General features: G+C 36.7%; 1 protein-coding gene across 1 annotated transcript; it reads right to left on the bottom strand.

The window, feature by feature from the left end:
• Positions 1 to 113: 113 nt before the first annotated feature.
• slc25a1a (solute carrier family 25 member 1a) lies at positions 114 to 9,693 on the bottom strand. The gene is made up of 9 exons (XM_077242798.1): positions 9,358 to 9,693; positions 8,741 to 8,848; positions 5,236 to 5,335; positions 5,017 to 5,155; positions 1,976 to 2,060; positions 1,435 to 1,539; positions 1,243 to 1,358; positions 1,088 to 1,161; positions 114 to 1,010 (listed from the first exon to the last, which is right to left on the bottom strand). The coding sequence occupies exons 1-9, from the start codon at positions 9,593 to 9,595 to the stop codon at positions 896 to 898; spliced, it is 1,080 nt and encodes a 359-aa protein (XP_077098913.1). The 5' UTR covers positions 9,596 to 9,693; the 3' UTR covers positions 114 to 895.
• Between the last annotated feature and the right edge of the window lie 7,732 nt (positions 9,694 to 17,425).

Here is a 17,425-nt window from a genome sequence, read left to right on the forward strand (position 1 = left end):
TTGTTGTTATCGCACAACAGGTATATGACCTTAAGAGCCTTGAGATAGAATTCAAAGAGTTTGGATCAATTGATCAATATTGGCTACTCAGTAAGGTCACAAGGATAGGAAACTGAACCTATTTGGTTTATTGAATCTGTGTGACGTATTCAGGATCTGTTTTGATGAAACACTGCTTATATATGGGACACAAACACAAAAGTAGCGTAACTAGTACAGAACAGGCAACCTTTATGAGGAAATGTGTTAATGAAAAAGCTTATAAATAAATTACTAAAAAAAGCTGCCATTTACATTTTATAAAAAACGCAAACGAAACATGAGTTATATTGACTCGGTACTCAAGCTTGAACATCCTGGTCTTGATGCCATTTATCCATGCAAATATAATATCAACAGGAATGTCTTGGCCTCTACTGGTTTTTAGATGTATGACAACATCAAGATACAAGTTCCTACAAAAGCACATTTAAACCATTTCCAGTGTAACTGCATGTAAATTAGGGCAAAAGAACATGTGCATTACATTGATATTTCTGTGTACTTGGTAGTGCTTTTTTTTCCTGCCACATGAGTGGATTGTCTCACGACAATCTCTTTAAAAGCATGGTGGTGGTGAGAAGACACTTGCACGATTTTACCGAAGAGTGCAAACTGATGATATGCTTTTCATCCATCAATATTTTTGCGCATCAATAAATATACTGTAAGCAACAGGTTCCTTTTCATTGCTTAAGGCCCTGGTTTATATTAACTATACAGACACAGATGGATGGTTAAAATCCTCTGGGCCAGAGGTCACGGTTCATGTCTGGATCTTTAAACTTCACTGACGTGGCCAACTGTGTTTGGATAATTCAATCTATCTCGATCAGTTCTGCACTCTGGTCTATCTTCAGTCTGTTCTCCAGACGTTGTTCAGTAGCTTCACGACTTCCTCATAGAGAACAAAGACAATGGCAACGTCCAGACACACTCGACCCAATCGTGGGACTGTGCCTTTGTAGAACCTGCGATTCAAAGCAAGAAAGGTGTAAAAAAGAAGAAAAGGAAGTTAAAAGGAAATAATATTTATGAGGAAACATACGCTAGAGGGCCTTCGTTCTTCAAAATCTGGAATGCGCAATCCATGGTGCTCTTGTAGCGATGAGCCTCCAAACCCTAAGACAAATGGGTTATAAAATGTCAACAAGTGGTATTTAAAAGTAGTTTTCATTTCTTATTTGAGAAGCGTCTGCTAACCTGCATTCGAGTCTTCACCACATCAAGGGGTGTGTTCCCAAAAACACTAGCCGCCCCGGCTGTCGCTCCGAACATCGCTGTAACCAGCGGGTGCATGTCACGACTGGGGTCATCTCCTGATGATAAAGCCAAGATGATCAGTTTTCTTAAACGCTCGTACTTAAGAGTATTATTGTTGGATCTCATCCTCACCTTTATACCAGTTGCGCAACAAGTTCATGACATAAAAGCGTATTGCCTGGTTGCTACCCTGCTTCAGAAGTGTAGCAGTCAGTCCTTGATATGTCCCTCGGACACCTACAAACACGGAATAAATATATTAGACACTTTTTTTAACAAAAAGAGTATTTGTTCGATTTTTCAAAAACGATTAATTTTATTTTAAATAGAATGGTTAATATTTTTCAAAAATCATTTTATTTTCATTTAAAAAAAACTTTTTATTTGACATTTTATGCATTATTTTTATTTTTTTAAGCTTTTTTTGTTTTAAAAATAATTATTTTGTTTTTTATTAAATTATTTATTTTATTTTTAATATTTTACATTTCAAAAACTTAGTTTATTCTATATTTTAATAGTTTTTTGTAGTGTAATAGTTATATATATATATATATATATATATATATATATTAGTCAATCATTATAGTTTTTTTATATTTTATTTTCTACAACCCCCATACATATGAATGGTCCATCTCCTCCTACTACGTTTGTATTGGTCCATAAGTACCTTGATCTCGGATGATTTCCCGTACGCCGTGGAAGAACCCTCGGTAGCGTGGCCTCAGTGAGCACTGGTCATGAATGAACTTCACCTGAAAATAATACAGACAGGGGATATATTTAGTAGGGGTGCGCCGATCCGATACTCAGTATCGGTATTGCTCCGATACTACCAATATTTGCCGGATCGGGTATCGCCAGACGAGACCATCCAAATCCGATCCGATATTGTATAGCCTACGTATGTTATTGTTATACAACACAAAAGGCACAAAAACATTATAAAGCACTATAATGTTTTCGTGTACTGTATTCCAAGATTTCTGAAGCCATTACATATAGTTTAATGTGAGGTACAGATTTAAATCGTTAAATTAATCTTCACCTAAGTGCTTCCCTCCGCGGCGGCTGTCAGTCATTCTCAGCACTCAAACAGCGCGTCGCGCTCAGGTAAAACAGTCAACACGATGAAACTCTCTCCAAGATGAGTCAATGTTCCTATTATTATACTGTAGATATGTAGATAAAGGTCTATGGTTTGCATAAAAGGACTTTAACGTGCTGGAGTTTCACATGTTACTTTCAACCGGGTGTCTGTTAGATCACAACACAACTCCTCAGTGATCACAACACTGGAGTAGAGAGCGATATAATTGCTCTTCACGCGCACATTAACTGAAATTTAAAACTGTTAAAAGGCTCAAACTAAACCAATCTATGTATCATATGTTGCTGCTTCATTAAAAAGATGCGCTTAAAATTTTAAAATAAATGTATTTTAATTATATAGTATATATTTTGTCTGTATTGTTTTACAAAGTAAGGAAAATAATGTTTAAGTCAAGCTTTGATGCCTTTAACAAAAGAATAATCCCAGTCTCTTCCCAACAGTGAGGCATACAGATACAGTTTATTAGGTAATTTGGCACTGTTTTTTTAATTATTATTTTAGTATTGGATCGGATCGGTATCGGCCAATACTGAGTCCCAGGTATCGGTATCGGAGGCAAAAAAGGCGGATCGTGTCACCCCTAATATTTAGGGTGATAGTAGAAAAAAATCCTGAGTCTGAAATGTTTACCCTGGGACAGATGCGTAAGGGCGAGTTTATCCTCCGCTAATTTCTGACACAAAGTGATGAGCGATTGTCCTTCTAGTCTTCTTATATTGTTGTCATATATTTTTGTCATTATTTTTTGAGAATGCAAGACACACACAAACACATGCCTATCTTCATTATTCTTGACCTCTAAAGTTTTTTGAATTCGACCCAAATCCTAAATTTCACTTGCACTCCACTGCAATGTATTTTTTCATGATTAATATTGCATTGCAAAATAATGTGTGCTGGTCAACTAGTCTAAAATTAAGAAACCCCAAGAAAACAGTAAAAAAAACATTTGTACATTTAAGATAGTTCTACTTAATTTGTTATTCCAATATCCAAATATGATAGCCTACTTGATAAAAAGAAAAGAAAAAAGGGCTTTTATTTGAGGCGTGCTGTCTTTGCATTTGAACATTGCACATTTTAAACAGGACACGCATTAGCTGAATAAACGTTAGCCAATACAAACATACTTATAGAAAATAGTTGACAATGAATAGACAGGAGTCCTGTCACAGGACCAATAATAGCAAAACGAATCACTTATTCTATAAAGAATATCAAGTAGCCTATATGTTAGAAGAATCTGACATAGCCTACGGCTGTGTTAATAGTAAAACGTCCGTCATTTAACGAATTTTAAAAACACGGGATGGATAATAAAAAATGCTTTCTGTCATTTTGACAGGAAAAAACCCACAACCAAGAACAAAACAGTTCATCAATTTTCATTTTACAATTATCATCTCTCTCTGTGTTTGCGGTCTGTGTTTGTGTGAGAGAGAGCGCGCGCAGCACTGATACAATGGTTTCTTATCCACAAGTAACGCACTAGTTTTCATACAAAATTATTATGTAACATAATTAGGTACTTTAGTTATTATAACACAATAACGTAACACATGCAGGCTACGTTTCTCAACACTGAGAATGAATAAATAAACGCCTGTTTGCGGACTCGCGCTTATCAGTAAATTAATCACAGCACTTTCATAATCAGTAAGCCATAGCGATTTTAATTTTATTTAGATTTATTGTTCATCAATACTTAAGCTTTCTGTATGATGTCTTCATCTTATCTGAGTGACATGAATGACGGAGTATTTTAAGATAACCCATGCGATTGCGATCACTCCGTGTGATAATAGAATCCAGATTAAGTTAACTCAATACAATACTTCAACTTTCCACATCCACCCCAGCCCGTTTACCTTCAGGAGTCAGAAGTACCGTGACTACTGTAGCCTACTGTCCTCGCTCATGAACTCAGTCAGAGTCGGCCGCGGGAGTGGAAGCGGGATCCAGCGGGATTCTTTATTTCTGTCGATTTTCAGTCTCTTTTTAATGATAGGCCTTACGCATCTGTCAATCATACCCGCTTGCTATTTGGGGAATGAACCCAGCGCTATGATTGGTCAAACTCCGCTTCTTTTGCTGTTGGGGTTTTTTTTTTTTTCAGACACGTCTGTACGCCGGAAATCCGGCGTGGCGCCGGAGCACTATCAGGCCTGTTAGTAAGATTCAGAAATCAGAATGTATGAACGCAAGTCATTTCTCCTTCTCTGTGAGTAAGTCCGTCATGATTATACAGTACACTGTGGCTCTCACAATAAACAGTATGATGTGGCAGACAACTAGTTGTCCAGTGCGGTTCTGTTCATTCAGCACAGGTTTGTCAAGAATGCAGTTCTGAAAATATGCAGGTGTCAGTTTGGTTAAAGAGTGGGGCAGTCATGCTCATAAAAAAAACAAAATGCTGTATGAATCCAACCGTATGATGGTGCTGCCATACTAGCCACTAGCTAGTATCTACTCTAGAGGTTTTTTTTGTGTGAAACATGATAGGGTATTAGGGATGAACATAAACGGTGTGTAATCGATTATGTCAACGTGTCGTTCTAGCCCTAATGTATAACTTAAATAACTAGTTACAGTCCCACCTTGACTGTCTCCATTGGACAGACCACCAACACCGCTTCTGCAATTCCCGCTCCAAGCCCACACAGTAAACTTCCTTTATTGTCAAGCCGACCTGTGGCGTCCCTCATCGGGTTACTAAGAACCTCGAATGTTCCAAACCTGCCATAATGTCCAAAACATAAGCGTAAGCAAAAGGCACACTATTCATGCTAAAACAGGTAAAGACCAATGTTTCTTACCGTACTGCAGATTTCGGGATGGATCCGTAAAGCAGTGAACTAAGCCCTCTATACAGACCTCTCAACCCATGATCCTGCACTGTCAGCTTAACACAATCACCTGCGCAAAAATAAAGGTTACACAATTTTATTTACACATTCAGTTAAGGCCCCGAAGCAAAATCAAAGGAGGAACAGTTGTGATGTCATTTCGAACAATATCAGGCCAAAATGAAGTATAGTTTGCCAATGTTAACTTTCTGGAAAAGTTTGCTCCAGCTGGTAAAATTATTCAAGCTACTATTTGTCCGTGATGATTACATAATAAGTAGATGTGGCTCTGGAGCTCCGCCTTCTTTAACGTGCATTTTTTCCCCCAGTTTTTCCTTCTGTTCAGTCCATCGAGGTCAAATACAAGTAAAACACCTCATTCTTGTGGTGCGCTTGAAGGTGTGTGTAAATTAGAAATGTTACCTTCGGATGCGACGACCTTCATCAGTTTAAAGATTGCCTCATTATTTTTTGCAGGTTCCTTATGAGCATTGGCTTCAAATCCAAAATATTGGCAAATAGTAGGGCTGGGTAAAAATATCGATTCATCAATGCATTGCAATTATTTGTTTCTCAATTCAATATCGATTCATCAAATCCTATGAATCGATTCAGCCCACCGGCCAGTGGCGGCGCTGTGGGCAACACTCTAGTGAGAGCGTTCAGCGTTGTACAAGACGCACTTTACCAAAACAACAAGACGACGGACAGTAGCTGCACTCCGTTCAAGCCTGCACCACCAACCAGGGACGTCATTTGGCCTATTTTAGGGGAGCTGAAGCTACCTCAAAATGTTCCTAAGCCCCCCTAAATGATAATAAGAACAACAATAAGTCTCAGGGAGTCTCCCGCATATTGATAGCGGCTCCCTGATGTCCGCAAATTAGTTCAAATCTCCCGAAATCTAGAGCTCGCGAGCTCCAAACCTAGTAGCGCGCGCACGATAGAGAGGAAGAGAGCGAGAGTCCTTGCGTCTGTGTGCAAATGTGCGCGCGTGCCTCACGAAGCTCATTTTTTTTAGTGTTTCTGTTTACATTTCTTTTATAACTTGAATGTATAGGAAGAAATAAATATACTTTCTATTACAGTTACATGCACTTTAGAAGTGTGTTAATAAAGCACCTGTTTGTTACAGTTGTGGTTTGTATTCAACACATGTAGAAATATTGTACAGTTTGTTCTGCTAAATAAACCATGACAGGAAACATGCTGGGGTCAATTTGTTCTTAAACATTGATAAAACTGCACAGATAATTTAAAAATATACTCAGGTACTTAATTACTTGTGTATTTACTAATTATTGAATCGATATCAAAGCTAATAAATCAATATCGAATCGAAATCGAATCGAAGCCTCAAGAATTGAAATCGAATTGTGAAATTCCTAACAATACCCAGTCCTAGCAAATAGGCGCTTTTACATTTCGCTTTGAAACCAAATCTTCCACCATCAAGTCTTGTCAGTCAGCTCGCCTCACTCTCATCAATTGATAAATGAAATCTGACTTCTGCTGCTGATCTGTGCTGCGACTCTCGCTCAGCTCACACTGAATTGAGCAGACGTTTATGTTGTTCAATTTTTAACTGCAGTGTCTGTTCTCTAACTGAACTACATAATTTTTATTACTATAAAAAAAAATCTAATCTATTATCTATAATCTAAATCTATTGCATTTAAATAATTTTAAGTTATGTGCAGGGAACTATTTTTCACTGCTTGAGAACATTTGTTGAAATCGCCCCCTAAACACTCATTCACTAAGTTAGGCCTATTCCCTAAGTTTGTCCACTAATACTGTTCACTCACTTGAAGGAGTGAATGAAAACGAGTAAGCGTATTTGGACAGGCGTTGAGCGTACACTAACCTACATTCATTAATGCTGTGCAATGTGGGACAGAGACGCGATCTGACACGCGTCCCATTTTCTCACAAATCTCTACGTTCATTTAAGACTTTATGTAAATCATTTAAGATTGCTCTTATGAGAACACTCGACAAAACAGACATTTTGGCATGATTTGTGTGTTATGGTTTGTTCAAGCCTGAAAGAGAACTCGGTACTGACGCGCGTCTTTTCTGTGGGTCGTGTGTGTGTGTGTAATACAGGCAGGATTTAATAATACTAAGGTATTAAGGATACTGCGTAATTGCGTTAAACATTTTTAGCGCTTTAAACTTTTTTTGTTTGTTTTTGTTGCGGTGCCACGGTGGGGAAGTGATGAAACCAGTGTTGGGACTGAACAACGTGTAAAACCGGTAACACAGACCATTGTAGCAAGCCTAGAGCTTACCATTCATGTGAGAGGTCTCCTATTCAGAGAATAATTATGTCCTGTCCTGTAATAAGGTCCTGTGTCCTGAATGTTCAAGAACAAGTTTTCAAGTTTTTGCTCTACCCTCCTAAGTTTTTGCACTTCAGTTAATGTGTAGAAGATAATGTTTACAGAATTAAATGTGACATTTAAAGTGAGTTGAGCGGAGTGTTATTTTCCTAATTTTTTGTAATGTCTTTTGATTATATGGGGGACATGAATCGCAATATCGCAGAATTGAATCGCAATACTTGCTGTATTGCAATATATTGAGAATCGCAATAATATTGAATTATGGCCCAAATATCGCAATACTATTGAATCGTCACATTTTTGCCAATTCCCACCCCTAGAGCCTAGTTAAGTGACCAAAGGTGAACCACTATCCTCCAACCTAAAATTAATTTGCGTCAGATGGGATGGACATAATTTCAACTTCTGGACCCAGGCAGTGCAAAATGGAAGGGCTGATCTATATAGAGGAAAGACTCAAGACCATGCCAATAACCTCCAGCAGCTAAAAGAACGTCGTCTGGAATCCAACCAACAAACAAGAACTATGCTCGTCAATATATCTCTATTTCCTATTGTCAGCCGCATTGTCGCTCGTAACAGAAGCAGGACAAACAGAGTTGCAATGAAACGAAAGTAGCAACAGATCTTTCTTCTGTATTGTGACGTACATCTTAGAAAAATGACTCATTATTGAGAGAATTCTGTTGTTTTCTAGCCTGGTTAAAACAAGACCCTTCTCAGTCGTAACTGAGTTAGGGTCTGGGGAAGGTTCATTCACAGCTCACTTCCAAAGGGGCGTCACCAACGGACGTCGCTCAAATGCCTCTGTAAGCAATTGCATAGACCTTAAAACCAATTAGATCGATCGTCATCTTGTAAAGCCCGCCTCAACGTTTGTGATTGGTGCCTCGATTTGGAGAGATTGGAAATGAGTTTGAATGGGCTCTTCGCCAGACTAACTTGCAGAGCAAATCTAAATTTGCCGGAAGTTCGTCTGGGTTTTCCCAGGCTAGTTGTTTTCACCTAAAAGTCCAGTTATGATATTCTGATTAAACATTAGGAGGACAAAAAGAAACATGTACACAATAGCATGCTTTTAGAAATTAAATATTGGTGATTTTTCATTTCATGCCAGTTGCCCTCACCTATGCCTCGGTACCGAGGAGGGTTAGCTCTTTCATCTAACTGTAGTTGGGTCTTCACGTACTCCGTTGGGAATGTGATGCAGATCTCAATGCCTCCTGCAATGCCACCTGAGTAAAAATAATATCATCAGGAAATAAAGCGTGCCTAAATTGCATTCAGTGACATCATATGTTTAAGCTAACAGTTGTTTAACTTCCATCAAGGACAAGTCAGTTTCATACAAGGTAATGTTGTTTTAGTTGTACTTGGTTGTTTAAAACCCAATGTATGCAACACTGTAACCAAACTAGTTTTGTTGGAATATGGTTAAGTTCAGTTGATATTTATATTAATAAAGCATACTGTTTTAACTGTCCAAACCTATTTAAACAATTAGTAAACAAATTACATTTCTGGAAGCGACCATTTGGTTGACTGTTGACCCAGCAAAGACATGCAGGTCATGAAGTGAAAGCGAGTTTCACAGTAATGGCAGACTGTAAGGGTTATGGAAGGGGATGTGCCAACGTGGTCACGCATGACTGTTGTTGTGGGCTCGCGCATAATAGAGTATCGCGTGATTCACCAAAACATTAGCGCTTGCGTGCTTTTAACACAAACAGAAATACGCATGTACCTGCAAGAATAGCCTTCCACGGATGGGTGATTTTTCTCCCTCCGATTGCAGCGGCCGCTAGATTCCTCTGGCCTGGATAAATTTGGGGAATTGGGGTAAAAGTGCGCGTCGAGCCCCCGCCAGCGGAGGCAATCCGGGTCAGCGATTCAGGATGCAGTTGCGATGTGCATCCTCGTCTCAGTATAGCATCTTTGCACGGTCCCTCCGAAACAGAAAACGGTTTATACAAAGACGACATGATTTAATGATGTTTTACACGCTAAGTGAAAATCTGTGCCGTGTGTGACGACGCGCAGAATGCGTCTGCCCAATAGGACGAAGACCACTCCGAGGCGTGGCGCAGCGAGGTCATGAATATTAATATAGAGGTCATGCAGTGAGCTCAGTCATTGGTCCGTTTTAAACATTTTATTAATTTATTACTCTACTCATCTTATGTAATATTAATAATGTGTATTAGCCGAAACAATTGGTTCAGTTGTATTACATCCACACCCACATTCTAGTTTTTTTTTTAAATATAATAATAGTAAATGTTTGATCAGAAAATGAGTTTACTGTAGCAAACAGGACATTTTGCATAGTATCTGAGATCTTGAACTGTATCTCACAATTAAAACCATGCAACAATGATGGAATATTTTGAATTTACATTAATTCAATGTATAAAATATTGTTTTAAACAAATAACTAATTGTAAGTACTAAAATGTTGACAGCATTCGTCAAGCTCGACCATTCAATCCTATTTTCCAAGTTATAGGTAAGACAAAGATCAAACAAATATGTGTTTATTAATAGGCCCATGTTTATTATTTTACTAATAACTACAAAGCCACTTTCGGTCTCAACTAGCAAGTCCTTATTGTGTGGTGATTTATTTAAGCTATTGCAACCCTGTTGTTACCCATTTCGGAGTAGTTTGAATTTTTTTTCTTTTTTTTTTTCTTTTTTTATCCTGATGCTGGTTTGTTTGTTTGTTTCTTTGTTTCTTTCTTTCTTTTATTTTGCTAGAAATTGGCAAACTCATGAAAGCAAGGCTTAGTTATAATTTTCTGAAAATTAAAAACCTCATTTACTGAGCATCTGTTGTACATTTTTAGCCATTTTATGGTCCTACATGGTTCTTATATTACTTGAAATGGTTTGGTCTCATGTTAGGGTGTGAATGTTGTGGGTATTTGTGTTGGGTGGTGGCTATAATCGGGGTGAATTTGGAGTGCAAGCTTTATTTTCAGCTTGTTTGCATGTTTGTTGCACACACCTGCAAAACTAACACAGAGACAGTTTATTCAGCTAATACAAAAGAAGGAAAAAAAGAAAGAAAGAAAGAAAGAGCTTTATTGCCAAGTGTGCTTGCTCACACAAGGAATTTGTTTTGGTACTGAGGCTTCCAGTGGACATATACAAATACAGATACAATAAGAAACATAATACTACATATTATAAGAATAAAAAATAGAAATATATATGAGAATAAAAGTATCACAGTTGGGTTTAGTCAGAATAGTCGACATTTACAGATTTACAGATTATGAACATATTTACAGTGTTGTGAATATTATAAATAAATAAATCTACATATAAGTATCGCCTGAGTTGTAGGGTATTGAACTAAACAGTGGGAGTATTGCACTTAAAGCATATGCCTTGGGAGATATGTTAACTGTTCAGGAGGGAAATGGCCTGTGGGAAGAAACTGTTCCTGTGCCTAGATGTTCTAGTGGCCAGTGATCTGAGTCTCCGTCTTGACGGTAACAGTTCAAACAGGTGGTGTCCAGGGTGAGTGGAGTCTGTGATGATTTTACCTGCTCTCTTCCTCACTCTGGAAGAGTACAGGTGCTGGAGGTTTGGCAGGGGGGCACCAATAATCCTCTCCGCAGTCCGGACTGTCCGTTGTAGTCTCCTGATGTCTGATTTGGTAGCTGAACCAAACCAGACAGTGATGGAAGTGCATAAGACAGACTCAATGACGGCTGAGTAGAACTAAATCAGCAGCTACTTTGGCAAGTTGAACTTCCACAGCTGGCGAAGGAAGTACAGTCTCTGCTGGGCTTTTTTCACAACGGAGTCAATGTGATTATCCCACTTCAGGTCCTGAGAGATGATAGTGCCCAGGAAAAGTAGTGTATTAGCTGCTCCATGCAGAACAGGATACTTCAAGGATACTTTTTACATGAATGTATTGCGGTGATGAAGCGCAGATGTGTCCCTCCAATGCTGCCAGCAATTTCCCAATTTTTCACCCCACCTCATGGCCACACATTCCTAGAGACAGGACCAGGACTGATATGAGCTCCAAAGGTGACAATGATGGAGGCAGGTTTTGTTCTGTCGCTCCAAGTGAATAGACATCTTTCTACTATATTTTATCAACTGAAGCAGAGCTTATATTGCGATGTGGAAGAGAACTGAATAGGTGGCTTGAAATTGAAGAAATCAAGCAATTTGAAACTCCTATATGATTTTATGCAAGTAGTTAATAGCATACAGCAAGTGTCAAAATGATTTATGACCCTATGATTGACAGGTGGGCGTGTCTATCCTTTGATCTTCCCCCGCCCCTTCCGGTTCCTCCCCTTCCTGTCCCGCCCCTTGTCACGCCCCTTCCGGTTCCTCCCCTTCCTGTTACCTTTGACCTAGTTCCGCCCCTTCCTGTTACCTTTGACCTAGTTCTTTCCCTTCCGGTTACAGCTTCTGTCAAAATGATGGATAGTTACCTTTGACCTAGTTCCGCCCCTTGCGGTTACAGCTTCTGTCAAAATGATGGATGTGTGACAGTTAGTTTGAAGTTCATTTGATCAAGAAAAGGGAGGTATTGGCCTTTGATATTAACATAAGCTTTGATGTTACAGTTACAAAGTGATGTGACAGTTAGTTTGAGATGTATTGGCTTTGATGGTGACAGTTAGTTTGATTGTTTGAAGTTGGTGTTTTGGTCACCGCATCCCTGAGCTTTATCAAGGGGAGCTGTGAAAGTGATAAGAAAAAATGCTGGAAGTTTATCTGTTCTGTAAAAAAGAATATAAAATAAAATCTCACACAAAAAGTTGAAATAAATGTACAACTATTCACTGAACCAAGCATTTCAGTTTAAATAAAATGGAGCCACAAAAATAAAAAATGTACAACTATTCACTGAACCAAGCATTTCAGTTTAAATAAAATGGTGAAAGTTTATCTGTTCTTTAAAAGAATATAAAATAAAACCTCACACAAAAAGTTTAAATAAAATGGAGTCACAAAAATATTCCAAACAGTTAAAAATGTATTAGAGAGTTGAAGAAAAAACATACAGCTTATGTAAAACCTCACACAAAAAGTTTAAATAAAATGGAGCCACAAAAGTATTGCAAACAATCCAATGTATGAATGATCTGACTCTGTCTCAAAAACATAGGGAGCACGCGCGTCTATGTGTGTGTGTGTGTGTGTGTGTGTGTGTGTGTGTGTGTGTGTGTGTGTGTGTGTGTGTGTGTGTGTGTGTGTGTGTGTGTGTGTGTGTGTGTGTGTGTGTGTGTGTCAAAGCAGGAATTCCCCCCCCCCCCCCCTCCGCATTGCTGAGGACCTTGAAAGTTTATCTCACACAGAAGTTGAAAAAGCATTATGTTCATTTAAATGAAATGATTATAAAATTTACATTTAGTCATTCACAAATATTTGACACTGACTCAAGTTGAAAAACCATGCTGTTCAATTAAAAGTATATAAATTAAACAAAAATAAAATCATCTTACTGTTTCACCATGGTTGAAAAAAACCCACAAGTGTTTCCCCTGAAGTCTTTTCTCTCTGTCACACCAGCGTGTGGCTGGCCTGGTATCTGTTTTTGTGACACGTTCCTGAGCCCATTGAAAAGCATTGTGTTCCTTTAAAAGTGTATAAATTAAAATATATCATATATAAAATAAATAGTTTACTAATTTAACTAAAGTTGAAAAGCATGCCGTTCATTAAAAAATCTTACTAAATTAATGAAGTTGAAAAGCATTCTGTTCATTTAAAATAAATATTTTACAAATTTACTGTAGCAATTATGTTAGATTTAGATAAAAATAAAATCATCTTACATTTTCACCAGGGTTGAAGAAAAAAAATCACACAGGTAGTGCCTGCCAGCATGGACAGTGTGCGTGACAAATAAGTGATATCATCGCTGTTTTCGAACCACCGGTAATAAATTACTTTTAATTCATAAGGCTTATTTTCAGGAGTGACAGTTATCAAAAGGTCTGCCTAAATGCTGGGAATGTGAATTGGCCTTGAACCTGAACAGTTCCATTCATAGAGCACTGAAAGAATATAGTGGACACACAGCTCCGCCGTTTTCCCATAGTTTTCCACAGGCTCTTACTGTAAAAGGCTATAAAATAGCCAAGACACATGGTCGTGTGCCATACCCCATGTCTGGACCAAAAACTTTTGCACCCTCTCTTCTATGACCACCTCATCAAAAATGCAAAACAGTGAGTACTTTCTCTATAATTAATTTATGCTACGGTGCTGTTTACCTGTAATATGCAATGATGTTTAATCTGGAAAATTGTTTATACATAAGGAAAAGACGGTATAATTCATTAGTGGTGATACAGATATTAAAATGTATCTACTATATTAATTTATCAAACTGGTTTAAAAATATGGAGCATTGTATTATGATATTGATGTGATATAGATATTAACATGTATCTACTATATTAATTTATCAAAGTATGATTTTTTTTAAAAAAATATGGAGCATTGTATTATGATATCGATGTGATACAGATATTAACACGTATCTACTATATTAATTTATCAAAGTATGATTTTTTTAAATATGGAGCATTGTATTATGATTATGTATTATGTTTTTTTTTTTAAACATATTACAAAAGTATCAGTTTAACACGACTGTTTTACAGCAATGTTTATCCATATCACAAAAGTATCAGTTTAACATGACTGTTTTACAGCAATGTTTATTTTGCATTATGCTATGTTGTTTTAACTGTTGTATTTTTTATCCGATGTAACTAAAATCTGCAGCATTGTTTATTTAAGCTGCGGGGTTTCCATAAAGGACCTTAAAATAAAATGTTTTGGATTTATTCAGTTTTAAATCTTATTTAGAGATTATTTTAGTCAGACATGCTTATATGTGAATAGGCCTATTTAATTCCTCTTCAGTTACTTACTTCTTAAATTTTGCTAGGTTACTTTTTAATTCTTCTTTTACTCTGTCTTTGATTTTAACTTTTAGCAATTTGCATGATAAAATTGTTTAAAATGTAAGCTATAAATATGAATGGCACAATGTGATAACCAAAATATATAAAAGTCAAGTCAAAGCTATTTATATAGGCTAGCACTTTTCATTGCCATTTAAAATAACATGGTCTTTCCTTTTCTCTCTAGAGACAGCAAACACTGCAGGACAATCAGGCACCCAAGTAACATGTTAGTATGGTTTATATTTTATTTTTAATGAGAAAACATTATAGAGTGCAACAGGCGGTATCTGGGAGTAAAAACATTTACTTTCTCCATACGGAAATTAATTTAAAAGACAGACCTACTGTGAGCTAAGAGGTTGTTAATACATGGTATTTGCTTCTGATCAAGCCTTCAGCTTATTTTTTTTTTGTAATTAATCATGTTTTACAGTTGAACTCCAGGTGAATACTACATTACCCATGAGCCATGATGCTGTAGTGAAAATTATGTCAAACATAGTTTTAAAAAAAAAAAAAAGCAACACACTCCAAAATAGCTCTGCCCCCTCCCATGAAGCACTGCGAATGACATAATCTCCCTACCCTCTCAAAATACTGAAATGTTTGTATAAGCTATATATGCGTATTTATATATAAATATATATATTTTTTTAAATCACTATGGGAAATAAGAATGAAAAAGGGGTGGGGGAGGCACTGTTGCACTCTATGTATAATGAACAATTGACAGATGAACTGACAGATATTTTATGTAAACAGGCAAAATCTCTGCATCTGATGGTGGCCATGTGTTTTCACCGATCATAACTGGTTTAACTCTTGGCTCCTTTGAGATCAACATGACTTCTGCCAAATCAAATGTACCGGCACATTGTAAGTGTAATAAAACAGTTTCGCCTATGTATTAAATTAATCTTAATTAACCAGTCCGAGTTAACTATTTGGGACCAATTTTAAGGAAGGTTACATTCTGGTCTAACAGTGTCATGTACAAATTTGCAATACAGAATTGTTTTTGGTACTATTGGATCGAGTTTTGTAGAATTTATTTTATGTGCTGTCCTGCTCCTGGATTATTCAGACTCAGAATTGTAACTATTACTATAGCCTTTATCAGCCATTTATTTTACTGCAGACTTATCAACCTTATTTATTTACTGCAGATTTTATCAAAGCAACTAATTAACTCAATTCATGGCAGCAATAATTAAAGAAGAAAAAAAAAATGAACAATTGACAGATGAACTGACAGATATTTTATGTAAACAGGCAAAATCTCTACATCTGATGATGGCCGTGTGTTTTCGCCGATCATAACTGGTTCAAGCTCCTTTGAGATCAATATGACTTCTGCCAAATCAAATGTGCCAGCAAATTGTAAGTGTAATACACGAGAAACTATTAAAACAGTTTTTGCGTATGTAATGTATAAAATTAATCTTAATTAAGCAGTCCGAGTTAACTATTTGGGACTAATTTTAAGGAAAGTTACATTCTGATCTAACAGCATCATGTACAAATTTGAAATATTTTTGGTACTATTGGATCGAGTTTTGTAGAATAAACCCAGATTAATTTATTTTATGCGGTGTCATGCTCCTGGATTATTCAGACTCAGAATTGTAACTATAGCCTTTTATTTTACGGCACTTATTTATTTTACTACATATTTGATCAAAGCCAAATACTGTCCAAAAGGGACGACTGGGAAAGAAGAGAAACAGGTCAATACAAGGTTAGATTCAATCTTTATATTCTTTCCCATTTTGCCTTCATTTTCCTTTTCCTGTTTTAATTTTTCAATTTTTATATTCTCAGATCATCAAGGGTTTCTGAAAGCAAACACCAGTCAGTTGGTCGAAAAAATGAAGAACATTGATTCAATCATTGACAATCTTGATTGCTCAATGAATCAGTTACAAATGTGCGAGCGAATCCGACATGAAGACGAGGGAACCGCTGGACTATGTGAATTGTGAAAGCATTTTCAACGACCTGGTCAACGCTTTGTTCAAGCATGAAGAATCTCTCATGAAGAAACTGCAATAACCACTGTTGTAGCCTATTGTTTGGCATTATGTACTTAAATAGTTTTTTTAAATAAAATGTTTTTAATAATTGATTGGTGATGGAGTTTTAATTTTTGTATTTAGAACCAAGTATATTGCACAAGTAAGAAGAAACCAAACTGGCCATATAATGATATATTGCACATAATAAACAATGGCAAAATTTGTATTCCTTAAAAAACAGGCAATGTTTGAGAACCCTAATATTGGTGTAATCTCTGCGAGGTCTCAACCACAAACGCAAAACTTTGTGGTGGGTGATACGGGCATAGCTTTACTAAAGGAAAATATTATGGAAGTCATTTTCAAACTATATTTTATTTATTTATATTATGGTTTTCATGTTGATTTAAAGTTTTTGTTATTAACTAATACCTTTATTTTTTACATCCAGCACAAAATTTTGTTCAAAAATCGTTCTCTGACCCCAAATAATCAGATAATGTTGTGTTCACAATCTATAATTAGATATTCTCCTGCTTAGTATGTGTGTAAATAGTTGTGCTTAAATATTTGGATGTATTTTTACAAGCCAACATATTTTGTCACACCGTAGTGATGTAAAGTTCCACACTCTTGTAAAGACTATGGCCTACCTTTAAAACATAATCTTTATACAGGAATCACCCGTGTCCAAAACATCCATGTAAGATTCAAAAGACCAAATCACTAAGAAGACAGGGGATGAAAAGCACCGTTTATAATAAATACACAAAGTATTAATGCAAAAAGTAAGTGTATGCTGTTTCACACTTAAACTATTACAACAGAATCACATCTGACT

This window comes from Siphateles boraxobius, unplaced genomic scaffold (genome assembly GCF_051911475.1).
Source record: "Siphateles boraxobius isolate OS27281-9 unplaced genomic scaffold, OSU_SipBor_1 25, whole genome shotgun sequence".
Classification (NCBI taxonomy): Eukaryota; Metazoa; Chordata; class Actinopteri; order Cypriniformes; family Leuciscidae; genus Siphateles; species Siphateles boraxobius.